The sequence below is a fragment of the Ixodes scapularis genome, unplaced genomic scaffold (assembly GCF_016920785.2).
Source record: "Ixodes scapularis isolate PalLabHiFi unplaced genomic scaffold, ASM1692078v2 PGA_scaffold3__209_contigs__length_174095766, whole genome shotgun sequence".
NCBI lineage: Eukaryota > Metazoa > Arthropoda > Arachnida > Ixodida > Ixodidae > Ixodes > Ixodes scapularis.
In genome coordinates this window covers 160,851,137-160,870,160 of record NW_024609868.1, presented here as the reverse complement: position 1 = coordinate 160,870,160, position 19,024 = coordinate 160,851,137, and the positions used below count along the sequence as shown (strand labels likewise).

General features: G+C 46.3%; 1 protein-coding gene across 2 annotated transcripts in view; it reads left to right on the top strand.

Annotated features, from left to right (window-relative positions):
- LOC8054090 (nuclear factor NF-kappa-B p110 subunit) overlaps positions 1–19,024 on the top strand; it is a 157,819-nt gene that overhangs the window by 108,924 nt on the left and 29,871 nt on the right. For both annotated transcript variants that reach the window (XM_040501063.2, XM_040501061.2), the window contains 2 exons: positions 5,798–6,005; positions 18,279–18,387. In XM_040501063.2, coding sequence (XP_040356997.1) covers positions 5,798–6,005; positions 18,279–18,387 — 317 coding nt within the window. The remainder of the gene's footprint in view (positions 1–5,797; positions 6,006–18,278; positions 18,388–19,024) is intronic.

Here is a 19,024-nt window from a genome sequence, read left to right as displayed (position 1 = left end):
ATGATGCATTACATGTTGCATTTAAAGGGGTAGAGAAACGAAATTCTAGCGCTCATTTTTTTTAGCTTTAATGTGTTGCATGTTGCAGCATAACCTCAAAATTACCAGTCTTTCGATGAAAGGCACAAGAAAACTAATTTTAAAGCTAATTAAACAGTCTTTCAATGTCGTGGATGCATGTGAGCCTATTTGGGAGGTAATCTAGCAACGTTGGGGAACTTGCTACGTGGTCAGGACATAGCAAGTTCTATCGGAGCAGCGCCGCTCTTTGGCATTTCAACATTTTCCTTCTTAGCTTTCCTCCTCAGCTCACAAATCACACATTGTACCAAACAGTTCAAGATGACGGAAAGGACAGACTCCCCTCTTTTTCGGACCCTCATTTGTGTATCCGGACACAGCCATTCTCCTCCTAGAAGATTAGCTTGTTGCTCAAAACTCGGACAAAAATTGCTTTCCCCACCCCGTTCACAACCACACGCTCGTCACCCCACGGGCACCTCGAATGGCTCGGTTGTAACATGTTGGCGCTATTGACATCATCACAATGTTGACAATGCCACCAATGACAAAGCTCACAACCGCGCCAGTGTTGCCGTGTTGCAAATGCGGGGAATCTTTTTTTTTTTCTGTATTTGTTTGCGCCAGATATCCCATGACGCATCGCACTCTCTGTTCGCTTCTCTTCGAGCGCTTGCTCGAGTGCACTGTTTGGAACGAAAAATATAGCCAGTAGTTCAAAATACAAACGTGTGTTTATCATTTACGGTTATTATCCGTCATGCTTAACTCATTTCTGAACGAAATTTAAATTTTCGTTTTCATACCCCTTTAAGTTCAAAAAAAACAAAAAAAAAACATAAAGCCTTTTTTTGCCAGAAAGAACTAAATATCAACATTAAGTCTGGTATCAATGTATTTTTGGTGAATCTTTGCCAAATCTTTAGAAAAGTTTGGCAAAAGTTTGGCTTTGCCGAACCCTAAGATTTGGCGCAAACTTTCGATTCAGCAAAAGTTTGGGCCATCACTAATAAATGGAGATTTTTCGGAGAGCTGTAAAGGAGTGGAAGAGCCTCCCAGATGAAATTGTCTGCTCGTCAGTTTTGTCCCTTTTTCCTTGGTTTTGCAGGGCTTCTTGTTTGGCTTAGTGTCGTGAATTTGATTGCTGGCCTGTTTGCCGATTGGCTGTTTTTATTTTATTGCAAATTTCCTATTATGTCACTATTTTCATTCCTGATGTGATTGGAACTTTTTCTGAATCATGTGCACATTTTTTTTGTGTAACTTTATTATATATGTTTATTTTGTCACCCCCCCCCCGGCGCCTCGGTTGCTCCGAGGCGAGAGCGCCGGCCTACGGATCCCCATGTGGCGGGTTCGAATCCCGGCCGAGTTGCCCGCAATCTGACAGAGGCTTATTGCGGAAAAGGCGCCGTGTAATTGAGCTTTCGGTTGCACGTCAAAAGATCCCCAGGTGGTCCAAATTATTCCTCATTCCTCCGCTGGGACGGGCCAGATGCCCGTCGTTGGTTTGGCACGTAAAACTCCCAAATTTGACCCCGCCCCCTTACAATAATGCCCTGGGCGATGTAGGTAACTGAATAAATCAACCCAGTTAAAAATTCTCATTAGGTTCCAGTTGGAATTCTCCCAATGGGTACCGGTTAAGTTTTCAGACAACGAATTGGTCACTGCCAATGGGAACCATGGAACCCATTTAGGTTCGACGTGGAAAAATATTTCCAATTGGTGAGACACATTGGCCAGCGTGCTTCCAGTTGGAACCCATTAGAACTAATTGGTTCCAGTTAGAACCAATTGGAATTTAAATGGGATCTAATGGCAATTTTTAGCCGGGAATAAAAATAGTCCGGTGTTGATCAGTGCCATCGTCATTGGCAATGTCAAGATCATTCAACATTGTCTTCAGTCTGGGAGCCCTCGGACGTTTTTGGAGGATACTTGCTGCTTCCGTCTACGGCAATACCAGGAGTTGCCGCCCTTAGTTTTCTTGATGAGGAGGGAAAGGCGACAGTCCCTCCCGGCGGGAGCGCTGCAAGAGTGATGATGGGCGTCAAGGAGAAGGCGAACGATATCTTCGGCGGGGAGACAGCTCAGATGTCGAGTGACGTAGGTAGTCCTCGACGTCCCGAGGTCGCTCTCCAAGACGTGGTCGAGAGTCATTGGGCACAAACCCTCGCAGGCCCGGCTAACGGAAAGGGCATGGTCAATAGCCGTGGTTCACTTTACCGCAACAATAGCAGGCAAGTCGTCGATCCGCCGTCGTCCATATGTCAGTTTTCCTCGGCGCCGGTCGTTTTCGGCAGACGGAGTTGTTCGTCGGGGGTACGGCTGCATTGGTGAGTCTCGTCGTGGCACCACCGGGTAACGTCGAGCAGCTGGCGGCGGTCGTCAGGCCATTGCGGCGTAGGTTGGTGTCGGTTCCTCAGGGGCTTTCACGTCGACTGGAGCCTGTGTCTGGAAGGCTCGACGTGCTTCTCATACGACCTCAGTAATTGAGAGCAAAGCCGGGCGTTTGGCAGTAGGAAGCAGCTTCTTGAGGTCTTCACGGACAACGTAGCGGATAATCTTGCGGATGCCCAGAATACTAGTGCCAATTAATGTCGCACATGGACAGCATGGGGCCAGTGACACTGGGAAATCACTGGTAGTGACTGGTTCTCGTAAGGAGGGCACGTTCGATGTTCGACGCCTTCGTCACTATAGCCTCGATGATTGCAGCTAGTTTGGGCACAAGGCCTCCAAGACGTTCTCCTTTACGTTGCACACGAGGTCATTCAGCTTCCTTTCTTACAAAGCCCGAGCCGTCCTACGTACTAAGGCGTAGGACATCTTGGACGTAGCTGGTGATGCTTTCGTTGGGGCCTTGAGTTCGAAGGAGGTCTTTGGCTCTCTCTCGTCAGTGCTAACCGGCGAACATCCGTCAAAGCTCTTCTTTCAGCTGGTCTCATGACGTAGTCGAGGTTTTATGATTCTCGAACCAGTGATGTCTTTGGGGTAAAGCGGATGCTCCAAAGGCTTGGGCGTCCACCCCACCCATTGTGCCACTCACTCATACTGGTCGATCCAGTCCTTGATGCCTTCGTCTCCGTGGAAGGAAGTGGGCACCCGGGGTGCAAAAACGACGACAGAGCCAGCAGCGTCGTTCTTCTTGGGCCGGCGAAAGTCCATATTCCAGGGGTTGGTCTGTGGTGCGGCGGCTCGCTCGAGCTTCATGTGACTTCACAGAAGGAAGTTCTTCAAGGCTTGAAATGGATCTGGTCCAAACGATCGTCGGGAACGTTTGAGGAAAGGACCTTGCACCTCCACCACAAATGTCATGGATGAGGGCTAGGAGACGAAGAATAACGATCCGAAATAATGTTTAACGGGGCGAACTTACGCTAAAATAAACAACCAAATGGTGTAGACGAAGATAACTACGGAGCGTCGCGCACATCGGAGGAGGCGGAAGAGCAGAGTTGAGCGTTGGCAAGAGTGTGCGTCGTCGTCGGGAGAGTCTGAGTCAGTCGGCAAGGCAGCAGTCATCTACTACACTGGGCATCTCGAACATTCAACCTCGAATGTTCAGGCATGAGCTTGGGCCTGACTTGCAATGTCATCCCTTATCTCGCGTACATTCGGGGTAAGAGTGAACAGAATTCTTCTAGATGTATGCTGAACCGTTCCTTCTCACTCATGCACGCAACAACATCTCGAGAGATAGCTCACCTGAAATTAGCTCACCTGAAATTTAGAGCCAACCGAGTGAAAATGAGTACTGGGATAACTTTCGGTGTGCAGCCAGCCAAAGTTGAACTCTTTCTAGATCACGTGACAAGCTAAGCTTGCTGTTTCAGTGAGGGGCAATGAAGCATAGATGACTGTCCCCCCCCCTATCAGAAACTTTTGCTTATCTTCCACCATGGCTAACTATCCCCATTTTCGCCAATGTTGACCTGGGCACTGCAATTACCAATCATTATTTCACAAGCTCTATCACCATGCATCGCTTCACGACGATTTTTTTAAAACACCACCCATTATTTTTCCACGTCGCGATCATTCATTCAAAGTAGTGCGCACCACATGCCACTCATCTAGTTACGCACGATCATTCATACCACGGACCATAATCGACTGGAGCAACCTACCGCCTCGCATTGCAACTGAACTAGATATGTCTAACTTTCAAGAGCTCGTGCATAGTTATACTACAGTAAAACCTCATTATAACAAAATTGGATATAACAAACTAATGGATATAACAAAGCAATCATAATTCCCCTTGCTTGCTAATAGTGGGAAGAAATGGACAGTGGCTATAACAAACTAATGGTTATAACAAAATAATTACGACCACTCCTTCAACTTTGTTATAACGAGGTTTTACTGTAATACTTAATGTTCTTTTTTATTCCTTGTTCTCAAATTGTCTTTCGTATAATTTGTTTTATCTGTGTACTATATACAGTATAGACCACTTGCAACGTAACCGCTTATAGTGCAGGACTGGGTATAACGCGGCTTTTTTAAACCACCGGTTCGCCTCCCATAGAACTCCATGTAATTACATACCGCTTAAAATGCAGGCACGAAGGGAAATACCGGTTATAGTGTGGTTTCTGGAACAGCCCGCCGACCGCGCCGACCGACGCAGCGAGCACGCTTCCCTATGCGACACTAGATAACGACGCGAGATGCAAACGGCACTCGCGGGACGAGGAGGTTGCTCGAAGAAGCGGGGAGAAGCGAAGAGAGAGGCTTCAGTTGCCATAGCGACGGAGGGATGCACGCACGTGTCGTTCACGTGTGTGCGTCCCCCCGCTGCGTTGGAAAACAATTGCAACGACAGACCAATCGCAGGTCAAGAAGTGTTCGCGCGCGTTGCATGCCGGTCGCGGGCCGGCTGCTTCTATCCGCAAACGTGGCATCGGTTGTGGTCGTCGACGTAGACGGCGTGGTGGAAGCTCATCGTTCCGCGTAAAAGCGCTATCCTTGACTGTGAAATTTCGTTGTGTCGCTATGATAACCCAGCACGTACTAGAAGGGAAGATCCACCTACTCGTGCGGCGATGTTGTGGCGGCACTCTCAAGACGGCAGAAACGCCCGTGTCGTCGTGTTTGTTTACTTCGACTACAGTGGTGCTTTCTAAGCATTTGTGTTTTCGAACATCGCCCGGATTTCTTATTTGGAGCATTTCATGCCTGTGCTAAAGTTGAAGGTATTACTGGCACGTACCGGATAAAGGATGCGAATTTTCACGTGTTTTCATCGCCGGAGAAATGTGATTAGGGTTAGCAATCCTGAATGCTCGCACTGTCTGTCCGCAACCCGCGATGCCGTTAAAAGGCTGCGCCAGGCAATAGTCGCTCATTTCTTTCAATATGTATGACACACTCGAGAGAGAAGTGTACTAGTCTGGTGAAATAAAGACTTTCCTCAAACTAAGCTTTATTTTTCATCTAATATAAAATAAATTGTTTTACAAAGGTAAGTTGTCTCATGGCATGTATTTTGGCCTGAAAAATTGTTGTTTTGGTTATAGCGCGGTACTGCTTATAGTGCGGATTTTCGCGACTCCCGCGACATACGTTATATGCGGTCTACACTGTATTTGCTTGCCCCCCCCCCCCCCCCCCCCATGTAATGCCCCTATACAGAGGGCCTTTAGGGGTATTTTTTTTAAAATAAATTACCAAGTTGTCTGCCAAAAACGGGGGTGGATTATCTTTGGGGTTGGGGCAGTAGGTTTCTCGCGGTATAGCTCTGCCTGATTGCTTTTACGCGTCCCAGTCATGGCGACAGATTCCAAGCGGCTGGAGGCGTCCATGGGGGCCCTGTCGCTGGCCGAGCGGATGACTGACCCCACGGCACAATTGGAGCACTTGGCATGCGTGGCCGTTGGCTGGCTCCTTTCCCTGCTCGTCAAGCAGGGATCGGGAGCTTTCGTGATAAAGCTGCTCTCCCAGCTCCTTCTTCTGACAAGGAAGCGGGGAAACAAGTAAGCATGTCCCAGCAACTTGCTCTTTCTTGAAAACCCTATTTTATTTGTTTATTCTCAAAACTGCGAGTGCATGTGGAAAGAAAGAAATAGAAAACAAATTGGGACTAGCTAACACTTTGCTAAAAATGTGCGGCGGGAACAGTAGGGACTGATAGGTGGTTCCACTTGAGGGATGACGATATAAAAATTTCTCAGTTTTTTCCGCTGTGGATTTTGACTAGTGCCGCCATCTGTTTGCTCGTTTCGGTGATTGCTACTTCCTGCAGTAGTCCTAACGAAAGTAACAAAAATTGAATATCGCATTCTAGACAGCTTAGAAATGATCTAGCCTGCATAATATAGGTGCGCAAGGAACACAACATATTTACACCCGCTCCATCATGAATAATTGTTTCCTGCACCACCTATTCCGGATAGATTTTGCAGAGAGGGAGCATATAGTTTCTGTTATATTTGGAGACTAAAGTGAACTGGATAGACATATCAATTCCGTTGACTTTGAATTTTTTGGCTATGGACCATGCCCGCATCTTGCCAACTTTTGCTGTGGCGTTGTCTCAGTTGAAGGGGTGTGCTTAGGGAAACATTGTACAATGAAGACAGATCTCAGTATAACAGCCTTTGTGACTAAACCAGAAAGTAATCATGGCTTTGTGGCTATGATGCCTCACTCGTTTGAGCCCATCCAGTCCCCGTCCGCACGGTTTGCTTTGCTGTTGCTAGCAGATTTTCCATTCATTTGTTTCAAAGTTGAGCAGACACACACTCTACAATGCACTTGTGATAATACTGTGGCGTGAAAGTTAAAACTTGGGCCTACAATTGACCGTCCTGTCTTCGTTGCTATTGTACAGTCGAGCCCAGTTATATCACGCACGGGTATTTCAAATTTTTGTTTATATCAAACAGTCCAAACATCCCCTTGAAAATCACATGTAATAGTATAGGAGCATTGTCTTTCTGTATCGAACTTCCATTGCGGGGACGCTTGATATAGCGAACTAAGCACAGCCACCTGTCGCTTCTTCCGTGGTCGGATTGCGCCCGCGGCGAGCACATAGCTTGCGTTGTGGGCCTGGCAGACCGCCAAGCCAGCATACGCGTGCGGGTAGAGTGCCTTCGTGTTTATGTGTAGGGTGCCTTCGGATATGGAGGCACCCTACGCACGGGGATACACAGCGAAAGGGCAATTGTAATAAAAAAAACAACCATAAAAAAAGTGGAGGATTGCAAAAGCAAAGGGAGGGCATGTGCACATGTGCTTAGGGAGGGCAGGGCCCATTGTTGGAAGGGCAGCGTGCGCTCTTTCCCCGAACACCGCTGTAACTATTCAACTCCTTAGCCCCAAAGCAAAATGAGCAAAAAACAAAAGTCTTCGTCAAGTTGAGTGTGCCGACAGCAGCGGTTGAGCAATTGCACTTTGAACGCCTTATCTTTGTTTACCCCTCTCTTTCACCGTTTTTGCTTTGCCCGTTTTTTTCTTTTTTTGCCTTTCTTTTTTTGCTGCCCGAATTTAGTGAGGTTTCTTTTTTCTTGCTTACTTTATGCTATGAATCGAGAGTTTCTTTTTCTTTTTTAATGTGGCTCGCTTTTTCCGTTCTTTCATTTTTTAAAATTATTTTGGGTTGTGTTGCTGGCGCTGTGTGGAGGTTGTGGCCAAACGTAAACGATTAAACGACCCCAAACACCATGACCTAAATGCAGCGGTGTTTGTGATCTTTATCAACTAAGTTCTACTGTATTTAGCGGCTCTTAGAGGCTCTATTTGGTAAGGTCCCGTTTGTCGCGGCCTTCAGTATTAGCAGAGACGTGCAGAAATTTCAACTGGAGCTTAAGTTAACATATTTTTTTATATCAAATTATCGACATATCAAACTATTTTACAATCCCCTTTGAATTCAGTATATCTGGGTTCGACTGTATACATAGTCACCGACTGATTTCTCGGACGCCGATAATTCAGACTTTTTGGATATTTTGGACCTAAAGGAGGAACCGTTAGCTACCTGATATTAATAGTGAAAATTCACGACCAATTTTTCGGAGAGCTTCGAGTCTGAAAGTTGTATTTTTCGGGCAAAATTGTTGCGAACCGTCAGCGGGAAACACCACCGAAAAGCTGCAATTTTAGGTTCTACGTTGGCTCCACATGAATTGGCTCGGTTTGGCAGCACTACTTCAGTAGGTACTGATAAGCCCTACCGCTAGGTGACGCTAGAGTCACTATGTTTCCATAGAGTACCGAAACTCCTGAGCCAACCCCCGGTCACAGTCGGAATATCGGGGTGTCGACATTAGCATCGCCAACATCAGCGGCGCTCTCAATAGCGTCGCCACCGGCAGCTGCGCTTTGGTGCTGGGGCACTCTCATTAAACTAAAAACGAAAATATTAAACTTTTTCATGTATTTCTATGAAATGTGTTTGGCACGTCGTGAAAATGCTACATGATTTATTTAATAATTTTGTTTCCGTTTGTGTTTCTTTTGGTCTGAAAACAAAACCATCAAACGACTGGATGGCTTTTGCGTGAGCTGTCAGGTCGCCCGACCCTGCTTCTCTCTCCCAACATTGTAACCAATGGGTGCATTAAGTCCGTGCTCCGGAGCGCGAGAGTTTGGCGCTCCTTTCACTAAACGGACAGGCAAAAGCCACCGGAGACGGACACTCGAGCGCGCTCTATGTGCACCGAGAATTTCTTGGAGCGCGAGTGACTTCTTCGCGCTCCGTGTCGTCACGTAAACAAACAAGATGGCTGCGCTGCTGTCGAGACAAAAGGGGTAGCCGGACCGCGCCCCTTTTCAGTTGATTCGTGCTTAATCCAGCAGGTAAAAACAATTTGATTTGAAAGCCAAGACAGCAATTAGCATTCCGAAAAAGGTTTGTTCGTGCATCTCGCCTGAAAAACAAATTCATCTATCCAACGGTAGCGTGCAGATAGCACAGCGACGGAATAGTTGCTTAACCCAATGAATAAAAATACTTTGATTTGAAAGCCTCAGTGAGCGTTGAGGAAAAGTGTTGTTCGTGCGTCTTGCCTGGAAATGAATTGATCCATTGAACGAGCGTGCCGATAGCTCGGCGACAGAAAAGTTCTGATGAAAAGACAGTCAGACCGCTGCCTCGCTTAGAATGCTTAGCCCAGGCGCAGCGAATAAAGATACTTAGATTGGAAAGCCGAAACACCAGTTAGCGTTGCGGGAAAGGTTTGTTCATGTATACCGCCTAAAACCAATTGACGTGCTATCGAACGACAGTGTGCCGGTATTGGCGTAGCTTCCGTCTCGCTGCGAGACGGAACCGACAGAGCCACGGAATCTCTGATAAATTTGAAGGTTTCCTGCGTCGACGAGCAGGTTCTAGAACGTTGTCTTTAATTTAAATCGGAACAGCATGCATAGTCAATAAATAGATTGGCCAAGGTAACCATCCACATGTGGGCACAATGTTAGTCTTCAAACCTTTCAGGAATATTAAAACGTTTGTAGAAACTTCATAACATCGACGTCTCTTTTGCTTTAGACTCTGCTGCGCCATACGGGCCTAATTATTTATCTTCGAAATATTTTCGGCTTCTGCCACCCGTATCCACGGTCGGAAGGAGCGTGTGTGGCTCGTCGATAGTTTCTGGCCGTGTTCCAAAACTTACTCAATCTAACTCTAAGGTAAAGGTGGTTTTCGAAAACCTACCCGCGTCCAGTGTTTCTCTATTTTTGTTGTCATGTGACATAATCCGCCAGGGTAATTCGGGTCCATTTGAGTAGGTTTGGAACGCAGCCTCGGTGTGTCGCGCTCCCCAGTTGAAAATTCCCATTAGATTCCAATTGGAATTTCCAATTGGTACCAGCTAGGTTATGGGACAAACAATTGGTCACTGCAATGGGAACCAATTGGAACCTATTAAGATTCCAACTGGAAATTTTTTTCCAATTGGTGAGACCCATTGGCCAGTGTGCTTCCAGTTGAAACCCACTAAAACCAATTGGTTCCAATTAAAAACAGTTAGAATTCCAATTGGATCTAATGGGAATTTTCAGCTGGGTCCCGTACGCCATCTGTCGTTTAGTTGCTGCGCTCGGAGTATGAGACTCGGAGCGTCGGAGTAGGAGGAAAAAAGTGCAGACTTAATGCGCCCATTGTAAAGGTTGCATCGCTGCGCGTCGTTTGGTCGTTCCTGAGACCATTACGGAAGAGGAATTTGGCGCTGCTGTACAAAAGTCGACTCCATTGGCCCTATGGGACATGTCTGGGGGTTGGCAAGCTTCGTTTGAAAACCGAGTCGCAACGCAGCAGATGCGATCCTCATATGGGGCTACGTGCAGAGCAGCATTGGTTCACATATGAGCTCTTCAATCCACGTTCCTGGCCTATGGCGACACTGGTTTGTTTTACTGCGAAACTTATGGCTGTCCGTTGGGGCCCGTCAAAATTTTGTCTGCCTTTTCGAGACGACGCGGAAGGATGCTGGCGCCACCAATCCTTGGGCACTGGAGTCGATCTTGGCTGGCAAGGGCACACCAATAAGAGTTACTTTCTTCCCGTCCGGCTTGCCAATAGAGTCGAGAAACCGGGTGTTGCTAACCTGCTGGACTGACGACCGTCTATCCTGGTGACCCTGCTGTGGTCTCTTGCACAGCCTCGCAAATACGGTTGCTACAGTTGAAACATTTCACATTGGATGCCGGACATTTGGAACGACGGTGGGCCTTGAAACATTGCTTTATTTCCATCCACAATGAGCGGGAAATCCAAAGGAAAAACCTGTTCTCCGCTGCTTGACCAGGGCTTGGTACCCCTACAAGGTAAGCAACACCAATGTAAGAGGAAAAAAAAGATATACAAAAAAAAAAAAGATATCAGTCAATAAAACAAATACATACCATTTGAGGTATGTCTAATTAGTAAGTTATATACAATGTTAGGTACATCATTTTTGCTCAATGACATAACATCAATCTCTAGTAACGTGATATGATTTAGTGGCTTGGAAACTGCTCGTTTAATTCTTTGTTGTCTAGTCTGTTTGTGATTGTGGTATATGCCATTGATGTATGTGACGGGTTTGACGATTTGAATTGTGTCACGGTCAGCAATAGTGAGAAACGTTTCCAACTTTTCTTTCATTGCTGACTGGAAAGTTCATATTACTCGTTGAGAATAAATTTTTGTTACATCAAGTATCGATTGTTTATCAAAGAGAGGCAAGGGTGGAGAGGTGAAAGGGATGTTTGCTATGGCTCATAGAGCTTGTTTTTTTTGCAATATCCGGAGTATTTTAAATTTGTTATACCAGTAGACTCCCACATTAGGTGCATGTAGCATAAGATGGGATAGAATACAGTCGAACCCGGATATTAAAGGGGATCGTAAAATAGTTCGACACATCAATAATTTTATATAAAAAAATATGTTAAATTAAGCTCGAGATCAAATTTCCGAGTGTCCCTGCTATAATACCGAAGGTTGCGACAATTGGGAGCTTACCCAATAAAGCATCCAAGGGCCGCTAAATACAGTAGAGCGTAGTTGGCCGAGACCGCAAACACCACCGCGCTTACACGCGCACCTGACCCGGACCTCCACACAGCATAAGCAACAAAACACACCAAAAAATATGAAAGAAAAATGGAAAAGCAAGTTGATAAAAAAGATCATAAAAAAAGGTTAAGCAAGCAACAAAAATGAAAACTCACTAAATTCAAACAAGAAAAAAAGAAAAGCAAAAAAGAAAAGCTGGCAAAGCAATAACGGCAAAAGGAAAAGGTAAGCAAAGATAAGGCCTTCCAAGTGCGATTGCACAACTGTTGTTGTCAACGTTTACTCGACTAGCCAAAGACTTTTTGTTTTTGCTCTTTTTATTTTGGAGCTAGGGAGTCGCACAGCATCAGCAGTGTTCGGGGAAAGGGCGCAGGCTACCCTTCCGACAGCGGGCACAAGTACTTTACAAGGGGGAATACAGGACACTCCCCGAGAATACAATGGCCTCGGGGACGACAGGTTTTGCGCACTTTGAATGGCTGGATGTGTCATGGCGTTGCGGTTTTTTTTCCTTTGGAATCGGCTGGTGGCTAGCGCCGTCTCTCGGTGCGGAATATTTTAATACCGGCCAAACTTTTTTAATATGTGCACGCTATTTGGTCGCGGCGACGTAGGTCGTCTGTTGAAATTAAAAACCAGCGGGCACTTCATTGGTGACCCACTTAGAGGGTGCATATACGTAGGATGAGCTGTATGTCTACGTTCTTTTGTATAAACAGCACGCATGTATCTCGATCAGCGGGTATCGAAGTTTGTACGAGCGGTTTTGAAAGCCGCTCTGCTAAGTGTGGTTAGTCGTAATCGCACTTCAAAGCAGTACGGAGCAACTAATGTTAAGGAACTATGTCGACACGAGAGGCATGTTTAGCAGCCACAGCAACGTATTGTCATATGCTTCACCGCAAAGTATTTGCTACTATGATTATCGCTGAAGTGCGCGAGACGGCACCGTGGGTAAACGACCCTATTTTCGCGAGCTCGGTATGTCGGGAATCTTTCAAAGTGCTGGTATGGGGAATGTCTGGCTGGCGCAAAATTCCGAAATCAGGAGTGGGGTTCTGTGTATTATATATGAGGTGATTTAATCGAGTGATGCATTTCTCACTATTTTCGAATTGCGAATAGGTGGTGCTTTGCAGCAGCCCAAGGCAACAGGAAAAATATTCAGAAAGTTAGGATTCATTTTTCGTTACTTCGTGGATAGTCAACATTATTCCTAATAGACCATGCTGGCCTTGAACAAAGTTGGTTTGGATTATTTTAGTATTTCTACGATGATAATTGAAGGTGCGAACTCAGATTCCACCCATAAATGTCATCGACAATTTTGTTTGGGGAAACAATATTTATTGCACATTGAACAAATATGTACAACTTTACATTCAACAAACACAGATCTGTGTTTACACACACAATAACGCTTCGAACAAATATGTACACCTCAGCATTCAACTGTCATGAAAGTGGTCGGAGCACATCCAATATTTGCTGTTCAAGTACTTCACTCCACAACTTTTAAAACTGTCATTGATGTCCGACCTGTTGCAGCAAACGACCCATTCCTGACATCTGAAACGATAACATGTTGTCAAGTTATCTCTTACGATAAAAGGTCAGCATGAGAAACAAGATGCCGAAGTTGTTTACTTGCGTGATTTAACCTCGAGGGAACCAAAAGAATGACTGGTTTTTGCCCTGCAAGGTCCGGTCCTTGCAGTGGAGAACGGAGCACACTGTCCCTCCTGCCATTTTCCCTGATTGTTTACAGCGGAAGACGCGTCATACTTGGTGCATTACAACAGGACACTGTGTCATCCACAGAGAAGGACACCGGCATCAACATGCGGTGACAGGTCGCACAATGGTGGCCGCTGATAGTCGTCACGCCTAGCCCGGTGCCCGCGTGATCGCTCACCCGTGTTTGGCATCGTCGGTGGCGCATATCGGTCACATGTTTTGGCGGGAGGAGAAAATGGGAGGGAAGAGAAAATAGAGAGAGGGACACACCTTTTGTATTTTTTGTAGGTGGCCAGTGTTGGTTGTGAGGTGGTGGTCCGATAGGTGGTGTCGGGTGCCGGCTCAGGGCTGCGTGGATGGCCTGGAAGGCCGGTGGTGGCGATGTCTTGCCTCGTCAATGTCGAGAAAGGAGCCGCTGCTGCAGGCGTCGTCGTGGCCGGGGAGTAGATGTCGGGTTTATCCGCGAAGGCGACACGATAGCGGCAGGGGCTCGCTTGCTTACGGGCCTTGCCAAGGGCGAGGAAAGACACCGGTGACTGTAGACTTGTTTAGTCCAAATCCCTGGGTCAACTGTTCCAAAGCAAGCACGCACGAGCTGAGCACGCGCCACTCTGAGTGGGGCATGCACTTCTCTCGTTCACAATTCGTGCCCACACGACTGCTAAACTCACAATACTACAACACCCAAATTATCCCGCGCTACCAAAGGACAGCGCGGCCATCGCTCTGTCTAATGCAAATGAAGGGATTTTCCTGTATTCCTTTTAGTAAAGTATTTGGCAAGCTCTCCCTGCTCTCCCTACACATGCGCGCGTGCCCTTTCCCTTGCCGTTCTCCACTTTTTCTTTTTTTTACGGTTAATTGTTTCTTTTTTTTTTTACAACTGCTCTCTTGCGGTGCATATACTACTTGTTAGCAGTCTGCCAGCCCCACAACCACGCAATGTTTTCGCCACCGGCGCAATTGGATTGTAACGGGCGGCCGGGCTTGGTTTGCTATTTCGAGTGTCGCCACCATGGGAGTTGGATACAAAAAGACAACGCTCGTATAGTATTACATGTGATTTTCAAGTGGATGTTTGGACTGTCTGATATAAACAATACTTCGAAATACCTGAGTGTGATTTAACCGCGCTCGACTGTAGTAATTTAAAAAGTTGAATTTTGGCACTTTTGCGTAAAAGGTTTCTATATGGGCAATTTCATCTAAACTCAGGCACGGATTTAGGGTAGAATTTTTAATTTTTACGAAAAAAATATATGTTTTGGGGCAATTCCTATAATAAAAGTAGATGCAAACAACAATTTACTCGGATTTTTTGTTTTCAAGTTATGGACCGTTGAAGCGGCCAAGGTGGAAACTGACGTTTTTTCAGCTTATCGGAGGTGCCATATTTCGCTCCACCCCTTTTCCCTACTTTTTACGCTACATCAATATAATGTTTTGGGAACACTCTAGACATAGGCTTTTTCGTGCTAATTAAGTGTCAAGGTCATAACATTCTTAATGACTTTTTTTTTGTTTGTCAAACCGCCTCTCTGCGACGATATTTGATGAAGTTCAGCAAGCTGTGCTGTGTGACCTAATCAACATATTTTTATGATCGTTATATCACGCGCTTGGTCTTCTGGCACAGCGGCATTGTGGCCAGTGGCAAACTAATGCGGAGAGCAAGTCGTCTGCTTCTTGCGCAGGAGTTGCAGTGACATCAGAAAGATGCCGAGTTCTGATTGGCTCTGAAAGTAGGATAGTTGGTAGACCTCAAAGGAGGCTGCCTTGAGGTTTACCCACTATCCTTCATTCAGAACCAATCAGAACTCGGCGTTCTGACGTCGCCACAACCTTTGCAAAGGAAGCGGACGACTTGTTCTCTGCATAGTCCTCGTACTCTACGAGCGACATGGGCCAAGCGCTGGGACTGTCAAAGTCAAACGCCGGCGGTGGACATTCTGGCACCAGGCTCGACGGGATTGGAGCGGCGGGATTCCCATGATTTTCAGCGATAATCATGGCCAAGCGGCGAGAGTGAAGCCTTCCACCACGGCTGAGTGCGGTGAAGCAGAGTGGTTGACAGTGAAAGCGAGGCTTTGCCTCCGAGCTGTCCGAGCTGTGGGTACAGGATCAGCGGCGATACGGGTCTAACCACTTCTGGCGCCATGTAGAGTGGGTGGCGACTTTGGCTTAGTCCAGGCGGGGAAGTTTCCTTTCAGGGTTTATTCGGCCTTTTATAACATAGGGCGGATGCACTCATCCTCGCCGCTCAAGACCTTACTGTCGCATTTGCAATTCACTCGGTGACTTCGCACATACGCAGCAGGGCACCGCTCGTCTGTTTTCTTCGGCGTGAGCTACTCAGCTTCCCACCAGCAAAGCAAGGCACGAAGCAGAAGCACCAGTACACAAACACCAGACCACTCTGGAGCAGAAATTAAAAAATGCACCGGCAGAAAGAAGACTGCTGGACCTGATACACGATCACATTCTTGTTCTTGTCCTTCTGCATAAACAAAGATCTTGCGATGCGGGACTGCGTTAACATGGAAAGTGGTCTTGACTTTGCTTGTATTGACTCGGCCTGGCTTGACTTGGCTCGAATCGGCCAGCGCCCGCATTCCGGCATGGCACGCTGCATTTCTGCGGCATGATTTTTGGCGTGCGTCCTACAAACACAAACGCGAGGAAAATGCTCTTTATGTTTTCTGTTCCTCCCGTCTCGTGGCCCAATAACTAATAAATTCCCTCCAGCACCACCATTTTTTTTTCCCGCCTGACCTCCTGCATTCAGCCGGAGGGACGGCTTTCTCCCGCGCACTTTGTTTCTGAACTCAATTTGAATGTAACGCGAGGTGCGTTTTGGAGCGCGTAATGTAGAAGAAAAAGGACTCATTGTATTTGTGCAAATACGGTACCCAAAGTCGGCAGTGTGGTGGAAGCTACGTCGTACCAGTCATATGCCCATCTCCCCACGGGATTATGCCCATACCTACACGCAGAGGGCGAAGTCGGCCAAAGGGAAGCGGTCGATTGGTCCGCCGAGCGCATACCTCCCACTGCACTGTCAGCTTTGGACTGAATTCGGAGCGCAAGTTTGTCTGCTTCTTGGGCAGGAGTTGTGGTGACGTCAGAAAGATGTCGAGCTCTGATTGGCTTTGATTGAAGGTTAGTGGCCAGACCTCAAAGCAGACTGCCTTCAGATCTACCCACTATCCTTCATTCAGAACTCATCGGAGCTCGGAGTCTTTCTGGCGTCGCAACCTCTGCAAAAGAAGCAGACGAGCTTGCGCTCCGCATAGAGTGTACACTAGAACTCAAGAAGGTCACTATTCTCGTATGCTGGAACCTGCTTGCCCCATTGGGCATCTCACATGGTTCCTTCGTTTCAACGTCTGTCTGGAACAACGGCTTTTTTTTTAATGATAACGTTTTTTCTGTCCGACGTTTTCCATTCAAAAAATCTCAGTTTTTCTTTGTTAAGTTTTTTCTTGTAGAATCAAAGTATTTTTTTTTTTGCTTCAGCAAGTGCATCAGGTACTAAAATGAGTTAATTTAAAGAAAATCTATTTATTTTCGCAAATTTCACAATTTAAAATTATTTAGAAAAGTTTAGCATGCAGATTCAACTTTATTGTTTCTCCCCAGGGGAGAGTGGGAGGGACGAAAAAAGAGCAGACTGTTGTCGTTCGACAGAGTTTCCCCTTTCCACCAGCAATGACAGAAACTGTTTTACGTACTAGTGATCCGTCCAACAAAGTTTACATAGAAGCTAAACACGCAACATTAAACCAAAAAATATCCGAGATACAAACATTTCTGACAGGTTGGAGGTCCCATCAAAAATATAAAACTGGAGAAACAAAGAATGAATATCCTTTCTACTCAGACTGTGTGTATAAGATTAGACAAGGGAAACCGCAGCACCCTGTTGTCAAGCAAGACCGTGTGTCGACACGACGGCCTGCATATGCAGACAGCCTCCGCTTCATACTGATTGAAAGTGGATTTTTCCTTGCAGACGTTTGATATGTTAGATTTGGATGGTTTCCTTCTCGAGAACGTGCAGGTGATGCACATTTGTGTGCCACCCCAAACAAGAAAGCAGTAATTATAGCGAGAGTAAAATACCGAAAGCGGTAATATATCTGGGCATTTAATAATGAAAGTATAGCTGGCAACTTTTGAAAGTCCTCCAGCCATACATTGTGCTTGGGCGTCCCAGCACATGTACTCATTAAATGTCCCACCGAGAACCTTCACATTTTGTACAAAGTCAATATTTCGTCCTTGGAGAAAGAGCCCTTGAGTAGATGATGAAAACACTATTTTTGGGTGGAAACTTTCTTATCTGTATTAATTACTAAAGAGTTTGAGATTTTCCAGTCACTTACCTCCTGCTGAATGCTATTTTCCACACATAAAACCTGGTGGAAGAATGAACTCCCTCATAAGGAGCGCATAGAGAACCACTTCCAATTGTAAAATGTCCTGCCCACTAAATATTCCCAAAATTCCCGGTTCTTAGCAAAATCCAGGAAATTATGTTGCCGTAAAAATAAAGTTGTTTACAGTGCAAGAAATGCTGAGGTCTCTGAGCCTTTATTGCACATCCTTCTTGAAGACAGCCGCATAGCATCAGCTTAGTCTGAGGTTGCCACGACAGAGTTAAAGTAGATTGTTCCGATGATTCCGATAATGATATCTCTCCATGTTCAATCCTTTTCAAAGAGAAGCAAATGCTGAACACGAAGATGATTCACTAGGTGTCCTTACCACGAAAGGCCTGCTCTGCCTCTCCGAGGCAGTGGGCCTTTCTTGAGATGTTGTCACACAACACCTCAAGAAAAAAAGAAACCAAATATGGAGTGTTGCCTTAGTCAAGTGACAGTCTCTCGCGAGAAGGACATACAAAAGCAAGAAGGAAACGGAGGAAAGAAACTTTGTTGGGATGTGATGCCCAGACGTGCCAGGGAGGTCTGTCGACAGAATGCATGTCTTCCAGCATCCTGCACCTGGCGGTCCTGCAGCATCGCGTCCCAAGCATCCTGCTGCCAGTGCTGGAGGCGGCAGGGGGCCTAGAAGACATCAACCAGCCAAATGAGACGGGGCAGGTGAGCCGCTCTTGCCTTCCTCTTGTCCACTGGCAACGAGATTACAGTCGTGCGACCCCTGTTAGATGGGCTAATTTAGTGCACTTGAGCTCACTGAATGTCACTTCCAGTGTTCCGTGGCATTCCGCTTGGTCCCACAGAGGTCTGCGAGGGGGCCTTATGCATTAGATCATGATCATTGTCTTGTACATGCTTAAGTATAGGCTCTATCCTTCTCTGCTAACCACATTGGAATGACTGACTTTGTCGTCTCCTTTTATCGGTTGTCCGCTAATATTGGAAGCCCTAAACTGTAAGGCTTCGTTTCACCTCGAGTCCAGACGATGCTGATGGGACCAATCAGACAGCGTCAAAAGCACACCATCGTGGTGGTCGTCATGTTTCTGTAATCATCACTAAAGAACAAATCATGAACAGAAAAGGCCTAGGGACTTTTGCTTTTGATGAATGGTTTCATTAGCTCTTAGCGTCGGCTGCGTCCCGTTTTGAGCTAAAACCAAATATAAGTCCACCAAACTATTTTTTTGCAAGGACACTTCGCTCTTTCCTCCTTCAGAAATATAGAATTCTTTTGAGAAAAAGATTTACTACACATCTTACAGCGAAGCTGTTATGCGCTAGGGTCTCGGAAAAAATG